Source organism: Erythrolamprus reginae, chromosome 2 (genome assembly GCF_031021105.1).
Source record: "Erythrolamprus reginae isolate rEryReg1 chromosome 2, rEryReg1.hap1, whole genome shotgun sequence".
In the NCBI taxonomy this organism is placed as follows: domain Eukaryota; kingdom Metazoa; phylum Chordata; class Lepidosauria; order Squamata; family Dipsadidae; genus Erythrolamprus; species Erythrolamprus reginae.
Window position 1 is genome coordinate 234,027,405 of NC_091951.1, and position 25,120 is coordinate 234,052,524.

The window sequence follows — 25,120 nt, forward strand, 5'->3', positions numbered from 1 at the left end:
CGTAGCATATTGGACTCCTTCCTATCTGAGGGGCTCGTCTTCTGGCATTGTTTTGATGCTTTTCTTGGGGTTTTCTTACTAAGGATACTGGAGAAGGCTGCCATTTCCTTCTCCAGTAGACCACATTGTGCCAGCATCCCCCACTAGGACCTGTCTGATTGGGTGGCCCTGCACAGCATAGCTCATTGCTTCATTGAGCTTCGCAAAGCAAGGCATTGATCCCTGAAGAGGGTAGAATACATACCTCTAACTCCTGGAGGAGGCGCTCCAAGCTGTCCGGGGTGTTTCCTTCCAGGCTGCCCAAATTCGCCGGACTGTTCTCTGGAGAATCCTGTGGACGACAATGATCCCATTCTAAATTACCAATCTCATTACTAGGAAGAATTGCCACAATAAAAATGACCATATTACCCAAATTTCTATATTACTTCCAAACAATCCCAATTAAATTAGAAGGAACCTTTTAAAAAAAAAATTAGACAAATTAATATCCAAATTTGTATGGGGAAAAAAGAGACCAGAATTAGACTTAAATGGACACAAGATAGCCCTATGCAAGGCGGACTTGGCTTACCCGATTTCAAACTCTATTACCGAGCAGCAGCCCTAACATGGGTTAAACTTCAAAATACAAGACTACTAGCTTTGGAAGGATATGATATCCAGTCCGGATGGCACAGTTTCATTTGGGACAGCAAATCTACTACACACTCATATTTTAAACACCATCTGATAAGGAAGTCATTAATAGACAACTGGAACTTAATTAGGAAGCAACATTATTTTAAAATACCACTATGGTTCTCAAGCATAGAAGCAATAATTTACCCAAACACTATAAGTCGACAAAAACTATTAAACTATTCACACTTATTAGATAAAGACTCAAAATTAAAAACACGAACACAGCTAAATGAAGAAGGAATAAAAGTGGATTGGTGGTGTTATCACCAAATATCATCTAGATTCCATGTAGACATAAAGAAATATGGAATACAGAAAAACTACACTCCATTAGATAAAATCTTATCAGGACCCCACAAGAAACATTTACAAAATACTCCAAGAACACCAAAACGTGGAAGAAATAGTAAAAGGGAATATGATTGCTTGGGCAAAGAATATAGGTCACACAATACAATTGGACCAATGGGAAAAAATATGGCATACCAATTACAAAATCACAAAATCCACCGCATACAAAGAAAATGCAATAAAAATGTTTTATAGGTGGCATGTGCCCCCTGAAAGGCTAGCAAAAATGTACACCAACCTCAAGCCTAACTGTTGGAAGTGTGGTGAGAAACAAGGTTCATATTTTCATATGTGGTGGACCTGCAGACAAGTTAAAGGAATCTGGCAGAAACTTCAGAAATGGATAAAGGAAATAACTAACATTGAACTAGAAATGAAACCTGAAATATTTTTGCTTGGCATTATTGAAAATCAGATGAATAAGGAACATTATTACCTAATACAACATCTAATAACATCAACGAGAATAGCTATCGCACAATTTTGGAAGAATGAAAACATGCCAAATGAAAGGAATTTAATAAAAAAAATGTTAGATTGTGCTGAAGCAGATAAACTAACAATGGAACTAAAAGAAAAAGAAAAAACAAAATACTACCAAATATGGGAATAATTTTACATTTGGTTAAATAAAAGAACACCCCTTTATAGTGCTACGAGATAAAGAAACAACTTAAAGAACAATCTTTTTTTAAAAAGTCCATATAGTTTTTTGCTTGGTTTATTTGATAAGAACTTACGACATAAGAGTTCAACTATAACAACATACAACTCAAACCACTGGTCTTAACACCGCCAAGAATTTTTTTTTTTTTTAAAGAGAGGACGCTGTCAACAGTCTCTACTACAGGAGAAGAGAAGAAATATATCTCTTGCTTGTTTTTTCTGTTCTCTGTATTTTATGTAAATGTACTGTTTGTCGTTATTGTCTTATTATATACACAGTGGTATCACGGTACTCGACCACAATTCGTTCCAAAAGTGTGGTCGAGAACCGATTTGGTCGAGTACCGAATTTATTTATCCCATAGGAAATAATGGAAATGGATTTAATTGGTTCCCAGCCCCTGTTAACTCTCTGAGAACCAATTAAATCTATTTTCTTTATTTCCAATGGGATAAATAAATTCGGTACTCCAAGCTGCAGGAAGTGTGGGGGCTGCTGCAATCCCAGCAGCTTCAGGGGGCTGAGGAGCTGTATAAGAGCTCCAAGCTGCAGGAAGGGTGGGTTCAGATACCGAAGCAAATTTTTGCTGAAAATTTTATTCGTTATCCGAAATGTACGAGAACCAAAGCGTTCGAGTACCGAGGTACCACTGTATGTAAATAAAAATTATTAAAAAAAAAAAAAGAATACATACCTCTAATTCCTGGATGAGGCGTTCCAAGCTGTCCGGGGTGTCTTCGTCCAGGCTGCCCAAATCAGTGAAACTGTCCTGAGAATCCTGTGGACGACAATAATCCCATTCTCCATTAAGGACACCAGTCCCTGCTGATTTGTGGCAAAGGAGCCATTGGCACCAGAGCTTGGGGGCATGTGGCTAACCTAAGTACCATCTCCCAAGGGCCGGGTGTCCCCCTGCTCCGCTGCCCAGAACGCTCCAGCACAGCTCGGTCAGGTTAGGAGAACTAACTAGGGGGACTCCACCCCTCCCCAACTGAGAACACTTTGTCTTACTTACCCAAGGGCTGGAGGATCCCAAAAATGAGGCCAGGTCCAGGCTGCTCCCTGACCCCATTTGAGCTGTCATCGAATCCTGCAAATGAAGATATGGAGGCTAAATCCTAAGATTTCTGCGTCCCAGTAAGATTGAGAAAGGAGAGGGCGCATCAGGCCCTAGGGGCCAACAGCAAGCCTTAAGGTTAGGGCGATGCCTTCAGTCCTGATGGGAGGGGGAGAAAGCTTTCCAAGCCTTAAGCTTAGAAGGATATCTACCATAATTTCTCCCCCTCCCATCAGGAGTCAAGGCATCGCCCTAACCCTCTCACCCTCTGCCCCCCTGCCAAGGGTTTCTTACCTCCGAGGGCTCTCGCTGCCAGATCGTATAGGTGGTGTCTCTGGGGGAAGAAAACAAAGGGGACAAAGATCAAAATCAGCCATGGCCCATTTTGCAAAAGTGGCCATGTAGACGCTCCAAGAGCCCTTCCAGCTGGCCTGACAAGGGGTTTGGCCTGCCAGTGGGACTGCCCTGTGCCACCTGTCCTGTGACACAAGCAGCAGCAGCAGAAGCAGAGACGCCTCCCCTCTGCACGTTTTTTTACCTACCCTGAACCCTGGCTATTTTCTTCATCTTGTGGCTCCTGAAATAAGAAGGCAAATATTAAATCTATTGGCATAATTTCTTGGCAGGATGTCTGCCATTACAGTGGGGAGGGGGTCTTACCAGTGGCCTTACCAGTTCCTTAATAGAGGAGAGCCCTGGAGTCCATCTTCTGGGGATCTCCATCCTGGGGAGAGAACGAAGGGCCTGAGTCATTCTTCTGTTAGGCAAAGTAGAGGCAGAGGGTAGAGATGCCTCCCCTCTTGTAAACCTTACTCCTAGCCACCTTCTTGGGGGCTTCAGAGTCCCTCGGATGAGAGGACACTCACCCCACGAAGGGCAGGTCCCTGCCAGACTTCGATGTATTTGGGGTCCTGGCAGCCCCAGCCATCGATACCTGCAAGTAAAAAAAATCCAAAGAGCTCTTCTTAAGTTTTCTAGGCTGGCCAACTTCCCCCCAGTGGGATTTCCACCCTTTCCCCACCCAGATTTGAGGATTGGCCACCCACTGGCCACGTTGCAGAAGCATACTTACTCCAGGAGGTGTCTCTTCTCCTCCTCTTCCTCCTCCTTCAGTCCTGCCCAAAAGAAGAAGGTGGCATGTCAAAAACATCCATCTCTAGCTGAGCCTCTCCTTTCTCAGCCTTGCCTGTCAGCCTGCCCATCTTTTTGCCCCTGAAGGCCCCTATGCACAGAAAGCCATTTTGGGGAGAGGATCTTACAGACTCTGCAGACCTTCAGCGGTGCCTAGGGATGGGCAGCAACCACTTTCAGCTGGAAAACTCCCTCATTGTCCAGGTTTACTGCCTTATGAATAAAGTACAGGCTGGAGTGGGAGCGCTGGAGGTGATTGCTTTTTCCCGCAGTTGTCGATGAGAGGCAGAGAATTGCAAAGCAACAGCCATCCCCCTCACAGGCCCATCCAAACGGAGATGCTGCCATTGTCCAAGTTTATTTCCCTCCTGACCCTCCCCTGCCACCGCCGCTCTCCTACAGCCGCTCATGGACAACTGCGCTCAGCGAGCCACTGGGGATTTGGAAACACCAGGGATTTGGTGGCACCTTTTAAATAAAGTAAATAAAGTCCTGATTTTCCTTTCTCTCGACTGCCCAGAGTGAATAAAACGTTTCGCTTCTCAGGGTGCTGGGACGAGGATTCTTCTCCCGCTGCTACTAATCCATTTGAACACTTTTAATTATTCAATTTTTTCTCGTTTTTTCTTACAATGCTTATAAACTCTTAGTTCTCGTTATAATCCATAGAACTATTTCTTTTTTTAATGGTAATTTCATTTAAGATTACAATTTTACAACAAAGTAACAAATCAATATGTTCTACAGAACTGAAGAAGTTTCCTTCAATCCTTACTGAAAGAAGTTACGAAGGACAAACTTTAAGGAATAAATAGCGAAAGAGTATTAAATTTTTTATTTTAAAAAGTTTCAAATGGCTATAAATTTGAAATAACATTTTGGAGTTAATTATAAAGACCCATTCTCATAGGAAAATATAATTTTGAATTATTTAAAAAATAAAAAAATTAAAAAGTCTAAAATTTGGGCATTAAAGGAAAATAGATGAAATATTACAATTATAAAAAAATCACTCACCCTCAATTTATAAATATAGAATGAAGCAAAATATTTTAACATTGCACATACTAAAAATATTTTGAACAATGAACCTAGAAATTAACTTTAAGAGTTTCTTCCCCTACAGATACACTACTTTGTAAATTGTTACTTTGTTGCAAATTGTAATCTTAAATGAAATTACCATTTAAAAAAGAAATAGTTCTACGGTTTATAATGAGAACTAAGAGTTTATAAGCATTGTAAGAAAAAAACTAGAAAAAATTGAATAATTAAAAGTGTTCAAATGGATTAGTAGCAATTCTTAAATATCTGATTGGCAAACAGATGGAAAAAAGTATAATTCAAAGATTCCTAACAACTGAAAAACCCTTAACTGGGTGCTGACTCTGGCTTCATCCTGACCATCTGCACCCTCACGCAATGCCCTTAGGACAGTGGTTCCCAACCTTTCTTTGACCATACCCCACCTAAGCATCTCTAAAATTGTGACCCCCCTGACATATAATTGTTACTATTCAAAAGTGAACTCCTCAGCCAAAGGAAGCCTAAAAGGCCATTAACTTGGTTTAAACAAGGTTCCAATCGCTCCCATTAAAAATCAAATTGCCCCCCTGTAGGGCGTGGGCCCCACGTTGGGAACCATGGCCTTAATAAAAATTTTGGCTGCCCTATCCTGGTGTTGTCCCACCATGGCCAGGGTTTAAGGAGAAGGGGGAGGTGGTACCTGGGAATGACCTCCTCTTCTCCTGTGCAGCAGCAAAGTCTTCTTCGCAAATATTTCCAAAATCTCTGTGAAATAAAATAGACATGTTAAAAGAGTTGGGAAGCATGAACTTCCTCCCCTACTGCCAGATTCCTCCCATTTGAGATACCAACACTTACCCTGCAGCACTTTCTGGCTGCCATCCTTAGATTTCACCCGGTTAGAATGCTCTGGGGGGGAGGGGCTTATCAGGGCAACTGACAATCTGGTTCCCTTGGCAACAGGTAAACAATAGCCATTGTCTATGTCTACCTGGGTCTAGGGGAGGCCAGTGGCTGACTCTTTTGGTGACCTTTGGCCTCTGCATTTCCTGTGGGTAGTTGTCTGTTCATGAACAACAGGGAAGTACCATCATTGTGGCACAAAGCACAGAGGGCATCATGGCATCCTAGGGCGGAATCGACTTTTAGTCCAACTCTCTCTCTCCACTTATATTATGAGTTATGGGGGCTGCGTATCCCTACATCTATGGTTACATAATTGCAATTAGATGCTCGGCAATTGCCTTACATTTGTCACTGTTTGCATCCTTCTGGAATCCATGTGATGCCTCGATTTAGGACTGCAACAACTTACAAATGTAATTCTGGCTTCAATTGCAGTCTTAAGTTGAGGATTACTGTTACTGATAATGGGACTTCACATTAGAGAGATTCTGTACTGAAATACATTCACTGCCCTAATATATATAGAGAGACAGTTCTTCTTTCCTCAGGAACGGACTTGGTAGTAGCAAATATATTCTATTTTAAATTTCCAAATATACACTAGGAACAAAATAAAAATAAAAATAGACACCCAGTTTAAAGTAACCAGTTTCCCAATTTGTACAAAATCAGATACAATAAACTGAACAATTTCTGACTTCCTTTTAAATCCAATTTTGCATTTTTGGTTCTAAAATATCCATTGTATCATATCGCTATAGTTTTTATTCTTCCTGTAATGGGAGAATTCAAAATATTGGAAACAGGATTAGGTAGACATAGGACAAGTAGTCATTAGGCTTCATTTAAAGTTCATTTAGTGACTGTTGAAAGTTACAATGGCACTGAAAATAGGAACTTATGACCACTTTTCAAACTTGTATCAATCCCTTGATCATGTAATCAAATTGAGATGTTTGGCAATTGGTTCATACTTATGACCACTGCTGTCTCCCAAGTTCATATAAAGCCCTTCATGGCATAGGACCAGATTATCTCCGAGACCGCCTTCTGCCGCACGAATCCCAGCGACCGGTGAGATCCCACAGAGTTGGCCTCCTTAGGATCCCGTTAACCAAACCATGTCGGCTGGTGGGACCTAGGGGAACCCTCTAGAATCAGCTCCCCCCAGAGATTCTCACTGCCTCCACCCTCCTTGCCCTCCAAAAGAGCTTAAAAACTCATCTTTGCCGCCAGGCTTGGGACATTTACATCTTCCCCCTGATCAATGAATGTTTCAAGTATGAGTGTTGAATAATTGGTTTGATAGGTTTTACTTTCTTTTAATAGAATTTAATGGTTGTTTTTAATGTAGTATTAATTGGATTTATATGATTGTTCTCGTTTTTGTAAATGCTGTGAGCTGCCTCGAGTCCTCGGAGAGGGGCGGCATACAAATCCAATTAAATAAATAAATAAATAAATCTGATCATCTACTGCAACCGTTTGAAAAGCAAAATCAATGCTGAAGCCAAATTCATTTAACGACCATGTTAATAACTTATCACATACAGTTAACAACAATGGCCAAAAAAAGGTAGTAAAATGTGTCAAAACTCACTTAACAAATGTCTCACTTAACAGCTGAAAGTTTGGGATCAATCCTGGTCATAAGTCGAGAACCCTACATCTATGGTTACATAATTGCAATTAGATGCTCGGCAATTGCCTTACATTTGTCACTGTTTGCATCCTTCTGGAATCCATGTGATGCCTCGATTTAGGACTGCAACAACTTACAAATGTAATTCTGGCTTCAATTGCAGTCTTAAGTTGAGGATTACTGTTACTGATAATGGGACTTCACATTAGAGAGATTCTGTACTGAAATACATTCACTGCCCTAATATATATAGAGAGACAGTTCTTCTTTCCTCAGGAACGGACTTGGTAGTAGCAAATATATTCTATTTTAAATTTCCAAATATACACTAGGAACAAAATAAAAATAAAAATAGACACCCAGTTTAAAGTAACCAGTTTCCCAATTTGTACAAAATCAGATACAATAAAATATGAAAGCACACGCTTCACGGAAACTGAACAATTTCTGACTTCCTTTTAAATCCAATTTTGCATTTTTGGTTCTAAAATATCCATTGTATCATATCGCTATAGTTTTTATTCTTCCTGTAATGGGAGAATTCAAAATATTGGAAACAGGATTAGGTAGACATAGGACAAGTAGTCATTAGGCTTCATTTAAAGTTCATTTAGTGACTGTTGAAAGTTACAATGGCACTGAAAATAGGAACTTATGACCACTTTTCAAACTTGTATCAATCCCTTGATCATGTAATCAAATTGAGATGTTTGGCAATTGGTTCATACTTATGACCACTGCTGTCTCCCAAGTTCATATAAAGCCCTTCATGGCATAGGACCAGATTATCTCCGAGACCGCCTTCTGCCGCACGAATCCCAGCGACCGGTGAGATCCCACAGAGTTGGCCTCCTTAGGATCCCGTTAACCAAACCATGTCGGCTGGTGGGACCTAGGGGAACCCTCTAGAATCAGCTCCCCCCAGAGATTCTCACTGCCTCCACCCTCCTTGCCCTCCAAAAGAGCTTAAAAACTCATCTTTGCCGCCAGGCTTGGGACATTTACATCTTCCCCCTGATCAATGAATGTTTCAAGTATGAGTGTTGAATAATTGGTTTGATAGGTTTTACTTTCTTTTAATAGAATTTAATGGTTGTTTTTAATGTAGTATTAATTGGATTTATATGATTGTTCTCGTTTTTGTAAATGCTGTGAGCTGCCTCGAGTCCTCGGAGAGGGGCGGCATACAAATCCAATTAAATAAATAAATAAATAAATCTGATCATCTACTGCAACCGTTTGAAAAGCAAAATCAATGCTGAAGCCAAATTCATTTAACGACCATGTTAATAACTTATCACATACAGTTAACAACAATGGCCAAAAAAAGGTAGTAAAATGTGTCAAAACTCACTTAACAAATGTCTCACTTAACAGCTGAAAGTTTGGGATCAATCCTGGTCATAAGTCGAGAACCATCTTTATAGCCCATGGACCAGCACTGACCAATCCGGTTTTGTGACATTATTGTAATGGCACCAGCGAGTGGCTACCGGTTCTTGTGAACTAGTCCGAAGTGGGAGAAACCCAGTTGGCGATAAAATACCAAGGCAAAGCAAGACAAGGCAACAGGAAGAAATGGTTACACCGGATATTTCTATTTGGGAGCAAATGTTATTTATTTAGCCTGCTCTGTGTCATATACCGTATATACTCGAGTATAAGCCGAGATTTTCAGCCCAAATAATGGGCTGAAAAACACAACCTCGGCTTATACTCGGGTCATTGACAAAGTCACCACACGAGGGCGCCATTGCTTGAGCCAGAGCGAGGAGGCACCAGCTTTTGTCCCCTCTGGTGAGGTCGTGTGTGTGTGTGTGTGTGTGCGTGTGTGCATGCCCCCTCTCCCCCCCACCGTGAAAAAAGCCAGCTACCTCTCGCTGAAACCCAGTGGCTTTTTTTTTTTTACTCCCTGTGTGTATTTGTCAACAGGTTTACAGTAACTATTCCTTGCTCTCTCTGCATTGCCCTTAGTTGGATTAAAAAGGCCCCCTGCTGTCAGATTCTCCTCCCCCTCCTTTGAAAGGATTTAAACTGTTTAAAAAATGGTATTTTGTGGTAGTTGCTGTCCTTGCTTGGATAGGATCTAATAATGTGTTGTGAGGCAGAGCTAGACAGGAATTCTTTTTCTATCTGTCTATCTTTCTATCTATCTATTTTTCTATCTATCTATCTATCTATCTATCTGTATCTATTTCTATCTATCTATCTATTTTTCTATCTGTCTGTCTGCCTGTCTATCTATCTTTCTATCTATATCTATCTGTCTGTCTGTCTGTCTATCTTTCTATCTATATCTATCTGTCTGTCTGTCTATCTATCTATCTATCTATCTATCTGTATCTATTTCTATCTATCTATATATTTTTCTATCTTTCTATCTATCTATTTTTCTATATATCTATTTTTCTTTCTATCTATCTATCTATCTATCTATCTGTATCTATTTCTATCTATCTATCTATTTTTCTATCTGTCTGTCTGTCTGTCTATCTATCTTTCTATCTATATCTATCTGTCTGTCTGTCTGTCTGTCTATCTATCTATCTATCTATCTGTATCTATTTCTATCTATCTATCTATCTATCTATCTATTTTTCTATCTTTCTATCTATCTATTTTTCTATTTATCTATTTTTCTATCTATCTATCTATCTATCTGTATCTATTTCTATCTATCTATTTTTCTATCTTTCTATCTATCTATCTTTCTATCTATCTATTTTTCTATCTATCTATTTTTCTATCTGTCTGTCTGTCTGTCTGTCTATCTATCTTTCTATCTATATCTATCTGTCTGTCTGTCTGTCTATCTATCTGTAGCTATTTCTATCTATCTATCTAGTTTTCTATCTTTCTATCTATCTATTTTTCTATCTATCTATTTTTCTATCTATCTATCTATCTATCTATCTATCTATCTATTTCTATCTATTTCTATCTATCTATCTATTTTTCTATCTGTCTGTCTGTCTGTCTATCTATCTTTCTATCTATATCTATCTGTCTGTCTGTCTGTCTATCTATCTATCTATCTGTATCTATTTCTATCTATCTATCTATCTATCTATCTATCTATTTTTCTATCTGTCTGTCTGTCTATCTATCTTTCTATCTATCTATCTATCTATCTATCTATCTATCTATCTATCTGTATCTATTTCTATCTATCTATCTATCTATCTATTTTTCTGTCTGTCTGTCTATCTATCTTTCTATCTACTGTCTGTCTGTCTATCTATCTATCTATCTATCTATCTATCTATCTATGTATCTATCTATCTATCTATCTATCTATTTGGTTTTCTATGCTGATAACCTCACAGCAGCTAATGCTGAAGCTCTTCTTTGGATACACTTATTTATTTGTTTGTTTGTTTGTTTGTTTATTTAATTGGATTTGTATGCCATCCCTCTCCAAGGACTCAGGGTGGCTCACAGCATATATAAAAACAGAACAATAATGTAAATCCAATTAATGATGAGAAGGAATCCAGTTTTGAAGGATTTTAACTCTTAGGTTTTAGCTTTGTTGCTGATCGAGCTACTTTTTTTACTTTTTAATTTATTGTTAATATTGTTAATTTGTTTACCCTCTTTTAAATTTACAGAGCTAGTTTACTGGTTTTCTTTAAAATAAATATTCTAAAACATGTCTCAATTAATGTAATTTTATTGTTTTCCATTTTTATAAGTTACCAGTAGCCACTGCATTTTCTAACCTCGGCTTATACTCGGGTCAATACGTTTTCCCAGTTTTTGTGGCAAAAATTGGTGCCTCGGCTTATACTCGGGTCGGCTTATACTCGAGTATATACGGGTACATTTATTTATTTAGACTGGTCTATATCATATACATGGCATATACATGGACATTCTAATTTTTTAAGTTTCACCTGTAGCATGACACGATACTAGATTATAGTTAGACCAGCTGGACATGCAAATCTAGATTCTCAATACAAAGTTATGGGCTTTCTTAACTTAATTTTGATTTTTCATATTATATGGGCTTAGTAGTCAAAATCTTTTCAAAACCAGTTTCTGTGAAAATTTGATGGGCTTAAAAGACCATACATTTAAAGACCATACATTTCATTAGGGGTTTAACATAGATTTGGCTGCTCCATCTTATTCTTACTAATTGAAAGTTCTAGGTTCATACAGAGGGACCCAGGTGCTCAGTGAGGAGTTCAGAACTTTTTTGGACAGGCATTTAAACTAGGTAAAGGGGACAGAGATGTAACTGACGTGGATGATTTCTGTCCCGGATCAATGATGATAAATCAGTTGCTTGAAGTTTATGAAAAGAGAGCTGTAAATAAAATAGGTGTAGTTGCTGATGATAAGGGGAAAACTAATAATGATAATAATGTTCTTAGGGTAATGTGCACGAATGCTCGAAGCTTGAGCAACAAGCTCTGTGAGTTAATGGCCATAATTAGTGTTGGGCGAACCGAAATCGCAAAGTTCGGGTTCGTACCAAACTTTGCGAAATTCGGTATGCCGAACCCAAACCCGAACTTTTCCAAAGGTTCGGCAAAAGTTTGGGTTCGGGAGCATGCCGAGAAACGCCGTCGCCTGGCTGTCACCTTCCGAAAATGCAGGGGCACTTCTCGCCATTCTCCCGAATGCCAAGCCCGGAAGTTCGGCAAAAGTTCGGGTTCAGGTTCAGGAGAATGCCAAGAAGCGCCACTGGCCAGCTGTCACCTTCCCAGAAGAGCCGGGGAGCTGTCGGCCAGTCAGGAGGTGCAAACGGAGGTGGGGAATCCCAATAGGGGATTCCAGGGGTGGAGGTTTGACATAACGGAGACATCCTTCCTGGAGTCCCCGTTTCGGCCGCCCAGGAAGGACGTCTCCGTGACGTCAAAGCTCCGCCTCTGGAATCTCCTATTGGGATTTCCCACCTCCGTTTGCGCCTCTTGACCGGCCGACAGCTACCCGGCTCTTCTGGGCAGGTGAAAAATATTCTAGTCTGTGCAGTCAAAGCAATCCTGTAGCTTTAGCTTTGCCCCTTCAATCCAAGTCCTCACAGATTTAATTGTTGGTTTTGTGGCTTTAAATCTTTGTAAGCAGATAGAAAATGCATCATGCAATGATCAGAGTGGCTCACAGCTGCTCTTGGTTTTTAATGGAAATTGGGTTCTGGAAGGCTGACACCTAGAGTTAAAACCTAATGGTTGTCTGTAGTTTACTAAGCATATCTCTCCTCCATGCAGCAGCCACATTGATTCTGTTGTAGTTCCACCCTTTGATTTTCTGTTAATTGTTCTTTCTGACCTCTTTAGCCATTCATTTCCTCCTTGTCCCTGAAAACCCCCTCTAAATCCTCCTCACCTACCTCTTTCACAAAAACCTCCATCACTGCGCTATTTTGATGAGAGACTTGAGCAAGAACCCAATTCTTCTCTCCTTCTGTTTGGTCCTTTCTGAACTTTTATTTCTATTACACTTTTCATCCTGTACATCAATGACCTCTGCGATAATATCGCAAGCAACTGTGTGCTTTTTGCCGACGATGTGAAATTTTTCAACACCACTGACAACACACTCACTCTCCAAAAAGACCTCGACTTTGTCTCAGATTGGTCTAACACCTGGCAACTTCAAATATCAACCAACAAGTGCTCTACCCTCCACATCGGCAAAAAGAATCCAAACCACATATATGAACTGAATAAAGAAATTCTCTCAGCCAACCCACACTCAGTAAAAGACCTTGGAATACTAATAACAAATGACCTAAGTGCTAAAGCCCACTGCAACAATATCGCCAAAAAGGCTTCCAGAGTTGTTAACCTGATCCTACGTAGCTTCTGCTCTGGCAATCTCTCACTACTGACTAGAGCCTACAAAACCTATGCCAGACCCATTCTTGAATACAGCTCATCTGTCTGGAACCCACACCACATCTCAGACATCAACACTCTCGAAAACGTCCAAAGGTATTTCACCAGAAGAGCTCTTCACTCCTCCACTCGAAACAGAATACTCTACGAAAATAGACAAACTATCCTGGATCTTGAAAGCTTAGAACTGCGGCGCCTAAAACACAATTTAAGTATTGCCCACAAGATCATATGCTGCAACGTCCTTCCGGTCAACGACTACTTCAGCTTCAACAGCAACAACACAAGAGCACACAACAGATTCAAACTTAATATTAACCGCTCCAAACTTGACTGTAAAAAATATGACTTTAACAATCGAGTTGTCGAAGCATGGAACTCATTGCCGGACTCAGTGGTGTCAGCCCCCAGCCCCCAACATTTCTCCCTAAGATTCTCCACGATTGACCTCTCCAGGTTCCTAAGAGGCCAGTAAGGGGCGTACATAAGTGCACTGATGTGCCTATCGTCCCCTGTCCAATTGTCTTTCCTTATCTCATATATCATATATTTTCTCTCCATTCCTTCTACTTCTCTTCTTTCTTACTTTCTATCTTTATTTATATTACTTAATGTCTATTCTAGTTCATATGTATTGTATATTGGACAAAGAATAAATAAATAAATAAATAAATATTAGCATGTTTAATAAGCTATGTCTAGTAATTCTGAGACTGGGCACAGCAGGAGGCAAGTCTAACATCAGTGAACCTTTATAAAAAGGAATTAAACTATTTTTGGGCAGTTAGGTTTTTGATAGAGCTGCATACGTGCAGAGAAACTGATCCTTGTGAGAGACTTCTTTTGAAGTTGCCTGCAAGAATGAATCAAACAACCTATCTAACCTCTAAAATGGAATATAATAAATTGCAACCTTCAGGAACCAGATCAAATACTAGAACCCGCTATTTCAAGCCACTTACACATTGCCACATCACAGCTGTTTAATTGCAATTTTATTTGTGTAAACAAATGTACAATTGCCTCTCACTTATTAAAAACCTAGATCTCTATAGTAATTAAAATTCTTAAGTTATACAGTTGAGTATTTGGCTAGTAGTCAACATAAAGTACACTTACAACTATATAATATTAAAAGAATCATGCATAATATGGAAGTGGCTAATAATTACTTTTAAAAGGTCAATCCATTTACTAATTTCTCTCATTTTCTAAGAGCCCAGCCACCTAAGTCTTGTCCAAGGAATGCATCGGAAGACCCCAGTTCTCAATATTATTATTATTATTATTTTTAAAATAATGTTTATTGGTTATATACAAATATATACAAAAGAAACAATACAAAACAGTGTTGACAGGACAAGGTGTTCATATCATAAGCATCTGTTCATTGTTTCCAATAGGGTCGAACAAACCACATTCAACAATAACATTGAACATAAAACAGCCCCTCCCCCCCCCCCCCCCCCCCGCTGCCAATCTGCAGCTATATTTGTTTTTATTTTCCCGGCTATTCTGTCAGCGAAATCGTATTTCTTAAAGTTTGCTTAATCGTTAGTCTAAAACTTCCTTTTCTAAATGATGTATTTAATATTATGATTGTTATAGTTATAATTGATTTCGATCCTAAAAAAGAAAAAAAAAAGTCAGCTTCAGTGATCTGATTGGTTGGTGTAATCATAGTTATTAGAAGGAATGACATGGAGATTTTATGAAGTGTTTTGTTTAAGGCTGATTTCCAAATATAAAATTCTAAAATCATAATAATTAAAAGGATTGACATATTGATTATTATGAAGTGTTTATTTTGTTTAAGGCTGGTTTCCAAATGATTTTAGAATTTTATATTTGGAAATCAGCCTTAAACAAAACACTTCATAAAATCTCCATGTCATTCCTTCTAATAACTATGATTACACCAACCAATCAGATCACTGAAGCATAGTCACCCAATCTATTTGCTACATTCAAAGCAAATCTCCACCCCCACACTACATACTAGGAAGAATGTCAGTTGCTAATATTTCATTTACAACAAAGCAAAGATTGGAACTCCAGCCTGAAGATGGTGAATGTGATTTCACCGAAACGTCGCATAGACATGCAAAACATTACACAGGGCAAAACCCGAACTCAGAACAATCTACATACATATACCCGTGAAAATTTACGAAAACAAATATATATATATATATATATATTTGACACAAAATGTAACCCTTCCCTGGTACAGAGCTGAAGGGATTGGATACTGTAGCCTAGAGGATAATTCTCTGCCTTACAAGGCAAAGGTTGCAGGTTCAAGTCCCAGTGGGTATAGCTAGCTGATGAGGCCAAAATAAGGCCGAAATAGATCTATCCTAGTCTCCCTTAATTTTCAAATTCAGCTTAAACATGTGACACATACAGATAGAATTGTCGGCTATCAATAAAATTAACTGCCTTGGAAATGGCCCTGGGTTGGGCCGAGAGGCAAAAAAGGAGCTGTGATGTTCGTTCAATATACCAGGGTGATTCGACACAAAATGTAACCCTTCCCTGGTACAGAACTGAAGGGATTGGATACTGTAGCCTAGAGGATAATTCTCTGCCTTACAAGGCAAAGTTGCAGGTTCAAGTCCCAGTGGGTATGGCTAGCTGATGAGGCCAAAATAAGGCCGAAATAGATCTATCCTAGTCTCCCTTAATTTTCAAATTCAGCTTAAACATGTGACATATCTATATATATACATATACATATAGGAATAGAATATATCAATGAAAGAATAGAAGAAGACATATAGGAGATATAGGAGAGCAATAGGATAGGGGACGGAAGGCCCTCTCGTGCACTTGTACTCGCCCCTTACTGACCTCTTAGGAATCTGGATAGGTCAACCGTAGATAATCTAAGGGTAAAGTGTTGGGGGTTTGGGGATGACACTATGGAGTCCGGTAATGAGTTCCACGCTTCGACAACTCGGTTACTGAAGTCATATTTTTTACAGTCAAGTTTGGAGCGGTTAATATTAAGTTTAAATCTGTTGTGTGCTCTTGTGTTGTTGATACAAAATACATTATTTTGACTTTTTTCTGAACCATTCTTTCCTAGTCATTCTATGCTTCTGTAATACTTTTTCTTTCTTTATATATGATCTCTTATTGAATTGTAATAGTTTTCTTTAAAAAAAAAGAAAATATTTCCCCCCAACAGACAAAATAAATAAGAACCAGTGCACAATCAGCTGGGCATTTTTTCTTCATTATATAATTGCTGTAGCCTTTCACATTAGCATTAATAAACAAGGCTCATTTTGGCCTGGGAACCTCAGAGGGCATTGCTAGTGATCTTCTAACATGACCAAAGTAGTTGTAGTGAATATTTGTGTGTGCGTGGGGGGGGGGGAAGGTTACTATTGGACAGAGGATTAAAGGAACAAATTGGAACTTCAAGCTTTGCAGATGTTTAAAGCATCCACCTCACCTTTTAAAATTCCTCCAGTGGTACTTAAATCTCTTTCAGCTTTGGATATTCCATTCCTCAAGCCCCACATCTCTCATCCTCTCCCAGACACGGCCAGAATAGAAAAGCTGGAAAACTATTTTTGGAAGAATGCTTCAAAAGTTTCTACCAACGCTCCTACCTATTCCTCGAATAGAAATCAGAACATTAAAATGTACTAAGGTTGTGTGAAGAGTTCCAAACAAGCAATTATTCTGGAGTTATATTAACAAGCAATATTGAACAACACTGCTTTCTAATCAAAAAGTCACCAGCCTGAATTTGCCATTAATCCTTCCAGGTGAGTATTATGCACTCACTTAAGATCAGAGCATACAAGGCACTGCACTACATTGTTGCATGACAAAATGGCCATGCCAAATGGAGATTATACTGTATAATTACAATCCAGCACATCTGGAAAGCATCAAATTGGGGAACGTAGCAGAATTTTTTTTATTAATGAAAAGGTTGAATCCACATGAAGTCAAGCAAGAAGAACCTATGCACAAAAGATGAGCAGATTTGCTATAATACAAGAAAATGTTGATGTTTTCCCCCCCGTTCTGAATCTGATTAATGGATAACGTAGGTCTGTGTTTCTCAACCTTGGAAACTTTGACTTGATTCTCTGGATTTCAATTTCTACAATTCTTAGCAAAGGCCATCCTATCTGGAAGTTAAATTTCTTAACATCTTCAATGCTAAGAAAGATTGCTGTAGATAGACTGTTAAGCAAGAATCCAAGTGGAAGACACAATGCACAGTCCCTAAAAACAGCACTGCAGGCAGACTACCTGGTTAACATATACATTGTGCAAAGCCCTTGTTTTTAGACCAAATCCAAATCTACATAACTCAATCCAGTTGCTCATTAACCTTTTACTGGATACTAATGGTAGAACAAGATTTAGACACAGGAATATTTATATCCTGCCTTTGTCCTTTTCATAAGTAACTCAAGGCAGTGAACATACCCAATACTTTCTTCTAATTTCCCTACAACCATCACCCTGTGAGGTGGATTGGGCTCAGTGTGGGTGTGGCCCAAAGTGATTCAGCCAAATGAGTAATGGCTATTACAGTTAGGTCATTGTAACCATCATTCATCATCAGCCCAATTTATCTTTTAATATATTTTAAATCAAATATCTTTTAAGAGTTTTGCTACGTACAGTATATTAAACGTCAGCTTCTTCAATAACATCTCTGAGAATCTGCAAATGACTCTATAGCAGTGATGGTGAATCTATGGCACAGGTGCTACAGGTGGCATGTAGAACGGTATCTGCTGGCACGTGAGCCATTTCCCCAGCTCAGCTTCAATGTGTATGTGTATGCCGGCCAGATGATTTTTGCCTGTCACAGAAGCTCTGGGAGGGCATTTCTGGCTTCTGGAAAGCCTGCAGGGGGATGGGGGGGGCATTTTTTACCTTCCCCTGGCTCCAGAGAAGCCTTTAGAGCCTGGGGAAGGTGAAACATGAGCCTACTGGGCCCACCAGAAGTTGAGAAACAGGCCATTTCCAGTCTCCAGGGGGTGGGGGAAGGCGTTTCGCCCTCCCCAGGCATTGCGTTATGGGTGTGGGCACTCGTAGATGCACGATAACGCACATGCATGCTTTATTGGCACATGAGGGAAACAAGGTTCGCCATCACTGCTTTATAGAAAACAGTCTGCCTCCATTCCATGGCTGAATCAATGTCCCTGATTTCAGCTGTTTGGGCTATTTGCTAAAGAGACCATTCAGCAACTTACATGGTCCAACAAGGATGCTGTTTCTCGCCCAAGGTCTGACTATTCACCCTTTCCTTTTATTTCCCAAACATAGCACAGAATGACTGAGTTTCTTACCAAGTAAAAGAGCTGTTCAAGCTGGAGCAATGCCTGCTCTGCACCCAGTTTGATCTTTATCCGAGAATGCTGGTAGGCTCGACTACAGAGCTTCATCGACAAGGAACTCAGGCGCCTGTAGTAACTTGGCTCTCCTTCCTGATTTTCAAGAGAGGCTGCTCCAGAGCGGTCCGAAAATGCAATGGCAACTAAACAAACAACAATTAAATCAAAAGAGATCCCCATTCACAATCCCTGAGCTAATATTATCAGTCAGTTCATTTCACAAATAACATTCCTCACAACTAAGTTTTCGAGAAATTTGAGCTAGTACAGTGATCCCTCGATTAGTGTGGTCTCGATTAGTGCGAAACGCTATACCACGGTTTTTCAAAAAATAATACATTTAAAAATAGTCCGCGTTTTTTTTTCTATACCATGGTTTTTCCCGCCCGATGACGTCATACGTCATTACCAAACTGACGTCGGCCAATCAGCTTTGAAATTGCAAAAAAAAGCTTTGGAACTGTTGGAACTGTTGGAACTTGTTAAGACTTGTTGGAAGATGGCTCCTAAACGTTGCACGCGGAGCGGAGGCGGCGACGCTAAAAAGAGCAGGAGGATACTCACAATTAAGGAGAAAATTGAAGTTTTGGACATGCTGAAAGAGGGACGCTCTTATGCAGATGTTGGTCGGCATTATGGGATCAACGAATCGAGTGTGCGATCCATTCGGAAAGACGAAAAGAAGATAAGGCAAAGTTCTCTGATGACATTCAACAAGGCTGCAAAAAGAATGGTGATGCCTAGAAACAAACGCCTTATGAAGATGGAAGCTGCTTTGTCCGTGTGGGTACAAGACTGCCGCAAAAAGAGCATTGCTTTGGATACCAACACCATAAGGACAAAGGCACAGCAACTGTACAACCGTCTTGCAAACACAGAAGGAGGCGATGCAGATGAGGGAAACGCAGGTGAGGGCTGGGTTTTTTTATTCTGTCATTATTTAAGTGCTTTTTAAGAAAGGAAGGAGGGAGGGAAGGAAGGAAGGAGGGAGGGAAGGAGGGAGGGAAGGAAGGAAGGGGGGAAGGAAGGAGGGAGGGAAGGAAGGAGGGAAGGAAGGAGGGAGGGAGGGAAGGAGGGAGGGAAGGAGGGAGGGAAGGAGGGAAGGAAGGAGGGAGGGAAGGAAGGAGGGAAGGAGGCGGGCATTCTAAACGCCGAGAAGCTGTTGCCGCCAGCGCTGCTGCAAGAGGACTCGTGCCCCAAGAAAGCCGGTGAGAGGGGCGAATCGGGCGGACGGGGGTAGCGGCGAGGAGGCTGGAGGCGCTGTGTGGGTGGCCGACATTAAAAACAACCATTGCCAGCCTCCGCACTTTCGTCGCTCCCCGGCTCCTCCATCTGCGCATGCGCGGCCATGGAAAAAGGGTGCGCATGCGCAGATGGTGTTTTTACTTCCGCACCACTATACCGCGGAAAATCGATTAGTGCGGGAGGTCTTGGAACGTAACCCCCGCACTAATCGAGGGATCACTGTAGTCACTTTATTCCTCAAATAAATCCCCCTTGATTAAGCTTTGGGGCAATCTGAGCTATACTTCGAATAACAACAAAAAAAAGAGATTTCAACCCCTCTCCCTCATTGTTAATAATATTTAATTGAGGAAGTGAGGGGATTATTTTAGCACATGTACTACAATTTGGTGAGGAACCACAAAAAGAGATCAGCTTTGGCCCAGACTCCTTTTCACTGCCCTCCCTTCCCCAGCACTACACTATTATTACATTTTAGTGTAGCGAACCTAACCTTTATGCCGTGTAAAAATAAGATCCATAGGCTTTGTGAAACTGTTGTACAACCCTTTTGGTGGAGATGGGTAGGTATATACATTTGATCAATAAATAAACTGATCTGTTCCAGGCTCCCTATCAATCATCTGCCACACTTTAGGACAGTGTTTCTCAACCTCAGAACTTTTAAGATGTGTGGTTTCTAACTCCCAGAATTCTGTGGGATGCTGGCTAGGGAATTCTGGGAAATGTAGTCCACAATCAGAAAAATTGCTGAGATTAAGAAACACTGCTTTAGAATGTTTTTCGTAAAGTCAGAGCCTTCATTTCATAAGCCTGATAAGCGTGTACTTTTGTTTGCTAAAATGTGACCCAATTTTTTTAAAAAAGTAAAGCATTTCATTTTTGGTGACCTTACCCCAAAATTGAATGGCCGATGAGTGATAGTGATGAATTGTTATGGCCTTGAACTTTTTAGATTGGGGGTTAGAAATGCCCATGTCTTTCATTTAGGTTAGGTGACAATAGGTTTTCAATAGTCTCCATAACAGAGGAGAAATAACAGATACTCTTTCCACTAAAGTCTTCAACCTAACCTTTACATAGGTCTTAAAATCAGCTGTAGCAAGGAGGATCAGCTGGAAAGATGATCGATAGAGGGATTTGGAAGAAATGGGCTTAGGTTAAGTCATGGATGATCGAATATGGTTTGTTGAATAAGCCACAAATACTGGCTCATCATATCAATTGGGTCTTTCAGATTTCACATCACTCACTGACCAGCAAGAGCTCTCTAGGCAAGAGATTTTCAGAATTAACAGCACTCAATTTTAACAAAAATGAGCTACAAAATATTAGATTCCGTGGTTTTTAAAAATACCTAATCTAATCTGTTTAGCATAGCTAAGTCCTTGGAGAAGGGTGGCATACAAGTCTAATAAATAATAATAATAATAATAATAATAATAATAATAATAATAATAATATTTATTTATTTATTTATTATTTATTACTTAGATTTGTATGCCGCCCCTCTCCAAAGACTCGGGGCGGCTCACAACACGTGGAAACAAATCATAAATAATCTAACAAATTTAAAATTCAAAGATTTAAAAGACCCCATATCCTAACAGACATACACACAAGCATCCCATATATAAATTAAACATGCCCAGGGGAAGATGTTTCAGTTCCCCGATGCCTGACGGCAAAGGTGGGTTTTAAGGAGTTTACGGAAGGCAGGGAGAGTAGGGGCAGTTCTAATCTCCGGGGGGAGTTGGTTCCAGAGGGCCGGTGCCGCCACAGAGAAGGCTCTTCCCCTGGGGCCCGCCAACCGACATTGTTTAGTTGACGGGACGCGGAGAAGGCCCACTCTGTGGGACCTAATCGGTCGCTGGGATTCGTGCGGCAGAAGGCGGTCTCGGAGATATTCTGGTCCAATGCCATGAAGGGCTTTAAAGGTCATAACCAACACTTTGAATTGTGACCGGAAACTGATCGGCAACCAATGCAGACTGCGGAGTGATGGTGAAACATGGGCATACCTAGGTAGGCCCATGACTGCTCTCGCAGCTGCATTCTGCACGATCTGAAGTTTCCGAACACTTTTCAAATGTAGCCCCATGTAGAGAGCATTACAGTAGTTGAACCTCGAGATGATGAGGGCATGAGTGATTGTGAGCAATGAGTCCCGGTCCAGATAGGGCCGCAACTGGTGCACCAGGCGAACCTGGGCAAACGCCCCCCTCGCCACAGCTCAGAGATGTTTTTCTAATGTGAGCTGTGGATCGAGGAGGACGCCCAAGTTGCGGACCCTCTCTGAGGGGGTCAATAATTCCCCCCCCCCCAGGGTAATGGACGGACAGATGGGATTGTCCTTGGGAGGCAAAACCCACAGCCACTCCGTCTTATCCGGGTTGAGCTTGAGTCTGTTGACACCCATCCAGGCCCCAACAGCCTCCAGGCACCGGCACATCACTTCCACCGCTTCGTTGACTGGGCATGGGGTGGAGATGTAAAGCTGGGTATCATCCGCATATTGATGATACCTCACCCCATGTCCTTGGATGATCTCGCCCAGCGGTTTCATGTAGATGTTGAATAGCAGGGGGGAGAGGACCGACCTCTGAGGCACCCCACAAGGGAGAAACCTAGGAGTCGACCTCTGACCCCCCACTAACACCGACTGCGACCGGCCAGAGAGGTAGGAGGAGAACCCCTGAAAAATAATAATAATAATACCTCCCAATGCTTACTTCTGACATATTTTCAATATTGTATATCTTTACTAGGCCAGCATATGCATTCTTGGTCTACTTTTCCTAGCTAATGACTTTCAGATGTTTTAAGCTTTACTCAAATGAATAAGTTTTTAAAACTGAATGAATGAAATAAGAAATGCTGTTAGTTGGTTAACTATCTCAGCTATTGTATACATTTACTTTTGGATTAAAAAGTTAACTGTTTTATGGTTTTAGAATTATATGCCATCCAGAGTCACTTGGCAGAGATAGATAGCTGTAGAAATAAAAGAAGTAAATAAATGTACAGGTCAAACTTATTAAAAATGTGGATAATCAAGAGAGGGAACCGCATAGTCTTACAAAAATTCCTCATCCACGATTGGCAGAAAGTGCTCTAATAAGTCATCCGATTTGAAGATAATCTTGTCAACACTACTGGCCATCATCTGTGCCATGTCGATATCCATAATGGTGTCCACAGCACTCCTCGCTGAACACAACATTACTTCCACGCTCTCCGCGGCAGCTTCGATGCTTACAACTAGCATGGTATCCATAATGTCCTTTACTTCAGTTAATTTGGTATAAATAGATTCAATGGCATTTGTCATGATCTGGCAGTGAAAATCCAAAAACAGAAGAATGAAGAAAATCGACAGAATTAAGCACCAGCGCATATATACTGTATCTTCCTCTATAAATTTGGGTTACTGTGTTCCCCCAAAGTAAGACCCTGTATTATATTGTTTTGAACCCTGAAATAAGCGTTTGGCCTTATTGCCAATCACTCAAAAGCCCGACTATCAGGGGATGTCTTATTTTGGGGAAAACAGGGTATGTGTTGTTTTTGCATCCAATTTCAATTTTATTTCTTCAGTTTGCTTTTAGTGCAGCAATTACCTTTAAAAAACAACAATAACAAATATACAGATAGTCCTCAACCTAAAACCACAATTGAGCCCAAATTTCCATTAGCTAAGCAAGGCAGTTAAGTGAGTTTTGTCCCATTTTACATCTTTTGCCAGAAAAATTAAGCAAATTATGTAGTTGTTAAGTGAAACTGACAATGACATTGTCAGATGTCAGCTGGTAAGATTAGAAATTGTGATCACACAAGACACAGACAGTGCAACTGTCATCTTGTTGTATCCTTGTAAATAGTTTGGTTCCGTGTGAAAATGCTGTCTGAGCGAGAATCAGGAAGTCGCTCCTGATTGGCTCAGACACGGCTGCTCTCTCTCTGGCGGGAACCGCAAATGCATAAAAGGAGCGGTTTCTCCCAGGTAGAGCAGACGGTATCCGCTGATTGTCACTTACCTTTAAGAGCTGAATAAAGGAACCGTCTTTCACCCAGCCCTGTCTCTGGGTTTATTTCACTGGCGACGACGGACGGAAGAACCACGCGTGCAAAATGAACAACCTTCAAATCGGCCGGGCTCCTGAGTTCTTCAACCCGGAGAAATCGTCCTGGGACGCCTACATAGCCAAGTTCGAGATCTTCCTCGAGGCCGCGGGAATAAGGGACGCCGACGCCAAACGAAAACGGGCCATCTTCCTGAACTACTGCAGCCCAGAAATATTCGATCTCGTCCAGACTCTCACCGACCCGCTTCCAGCCAAATCCGTCGCTTGGGACGTTCTGCAAACCAAGCTCGCGAGCCATTTCAAGCCAACGAAACCAGCCGTCGTTTTCCGGCACCAATTTTCAAGAATGGCTCAGCTCGAATCGGAATCCATCAACCAATTCGCAACGCGACTTCGAACGGTGCTTGCAAAATGCAAGTTTGATAACCCGGAAGCTCGCCTCACTGATGCCTTAATTTTCGGCATGAGAAATGCCGTGGTCCGGAACAAACTCCTCACCGAAGACGAACCGTCTCTCCAGGCAGTAATCAAGCTGGCACAAACCGCAGAGGTCGCCGACGCTGCTGCCAAAGAACTGAAGGAGCACGACAAGCGAGAGGTCATCGCCAAGATCGACTCCACGTTTTCCCGCGCTGAGGCCCCAGATGACCTCAGCACACCAGCCCTCGACGAGGACAGCTGTTTCCTGCTGCAACAGGACCAGCTGAGACAACCCAGGTACCCTCGCCCCGTCGCCCCCTGCGCCGGCTGCCGAGGAAACCATCCGTGCCAACGATGCCCTTTCCGGGACGCCATTTGCCGCCGCTGCAACCGACGCGGCCATATCGCCGAAGCCTGCAGAGCACCTTTGCCTGAGGAAGCCTTCTCCACTCCTCGTCCTCAGCCTTTCCAGAATCAAACATCTCAACCGCGTGAAAACTGGTCCTTCCAGTTTTCCGGCTGCAAGAACTACTCAACCGCTAACCGCGACTACTCAAGAGGTAACAATCAATTTTCCGTGAATAACACGGCAAAAAAAATGGGGGCAAGATTGTAATTTCAGTGCTTTTAAACAACAAACCATGCTCTATGGAACTTGATACGGGGTCTAAATACACCA

General features: G+C 41.1%; 1 protein-coding gene across 1 annotated transcript in view; it reads right to left on the reverse strand.

The window, feature by feature from the left end:
• LOC139159539 (perilipin-3-like) overlaps positions 1-24,784 on the reverse strand; it is a 64,997-nt gene extending 40,213 nt beyond the window's left edge. Inside the window, exons 1-3 of the mRNA XM_070736850.1 lie at positions 24,611-24,784; positions 23,018-23,270; positions 18,647-18,834 (exon numbers count right to left, since the gene is read on the reverse strand). Of these exons, the coding sequence (XP_070592951.1) occupies positions 18,647-18,834; positions 23,018-23,270; positions 24,611-24,784 (615 nt within the window). The remainder of the gene's footprint in view (positions 1-18,646; positions 18,835-23,017; positions 23,271-24,610) is intronic.
• Positions 24,785-25,120: the final 336 nt, after the last annotated feature.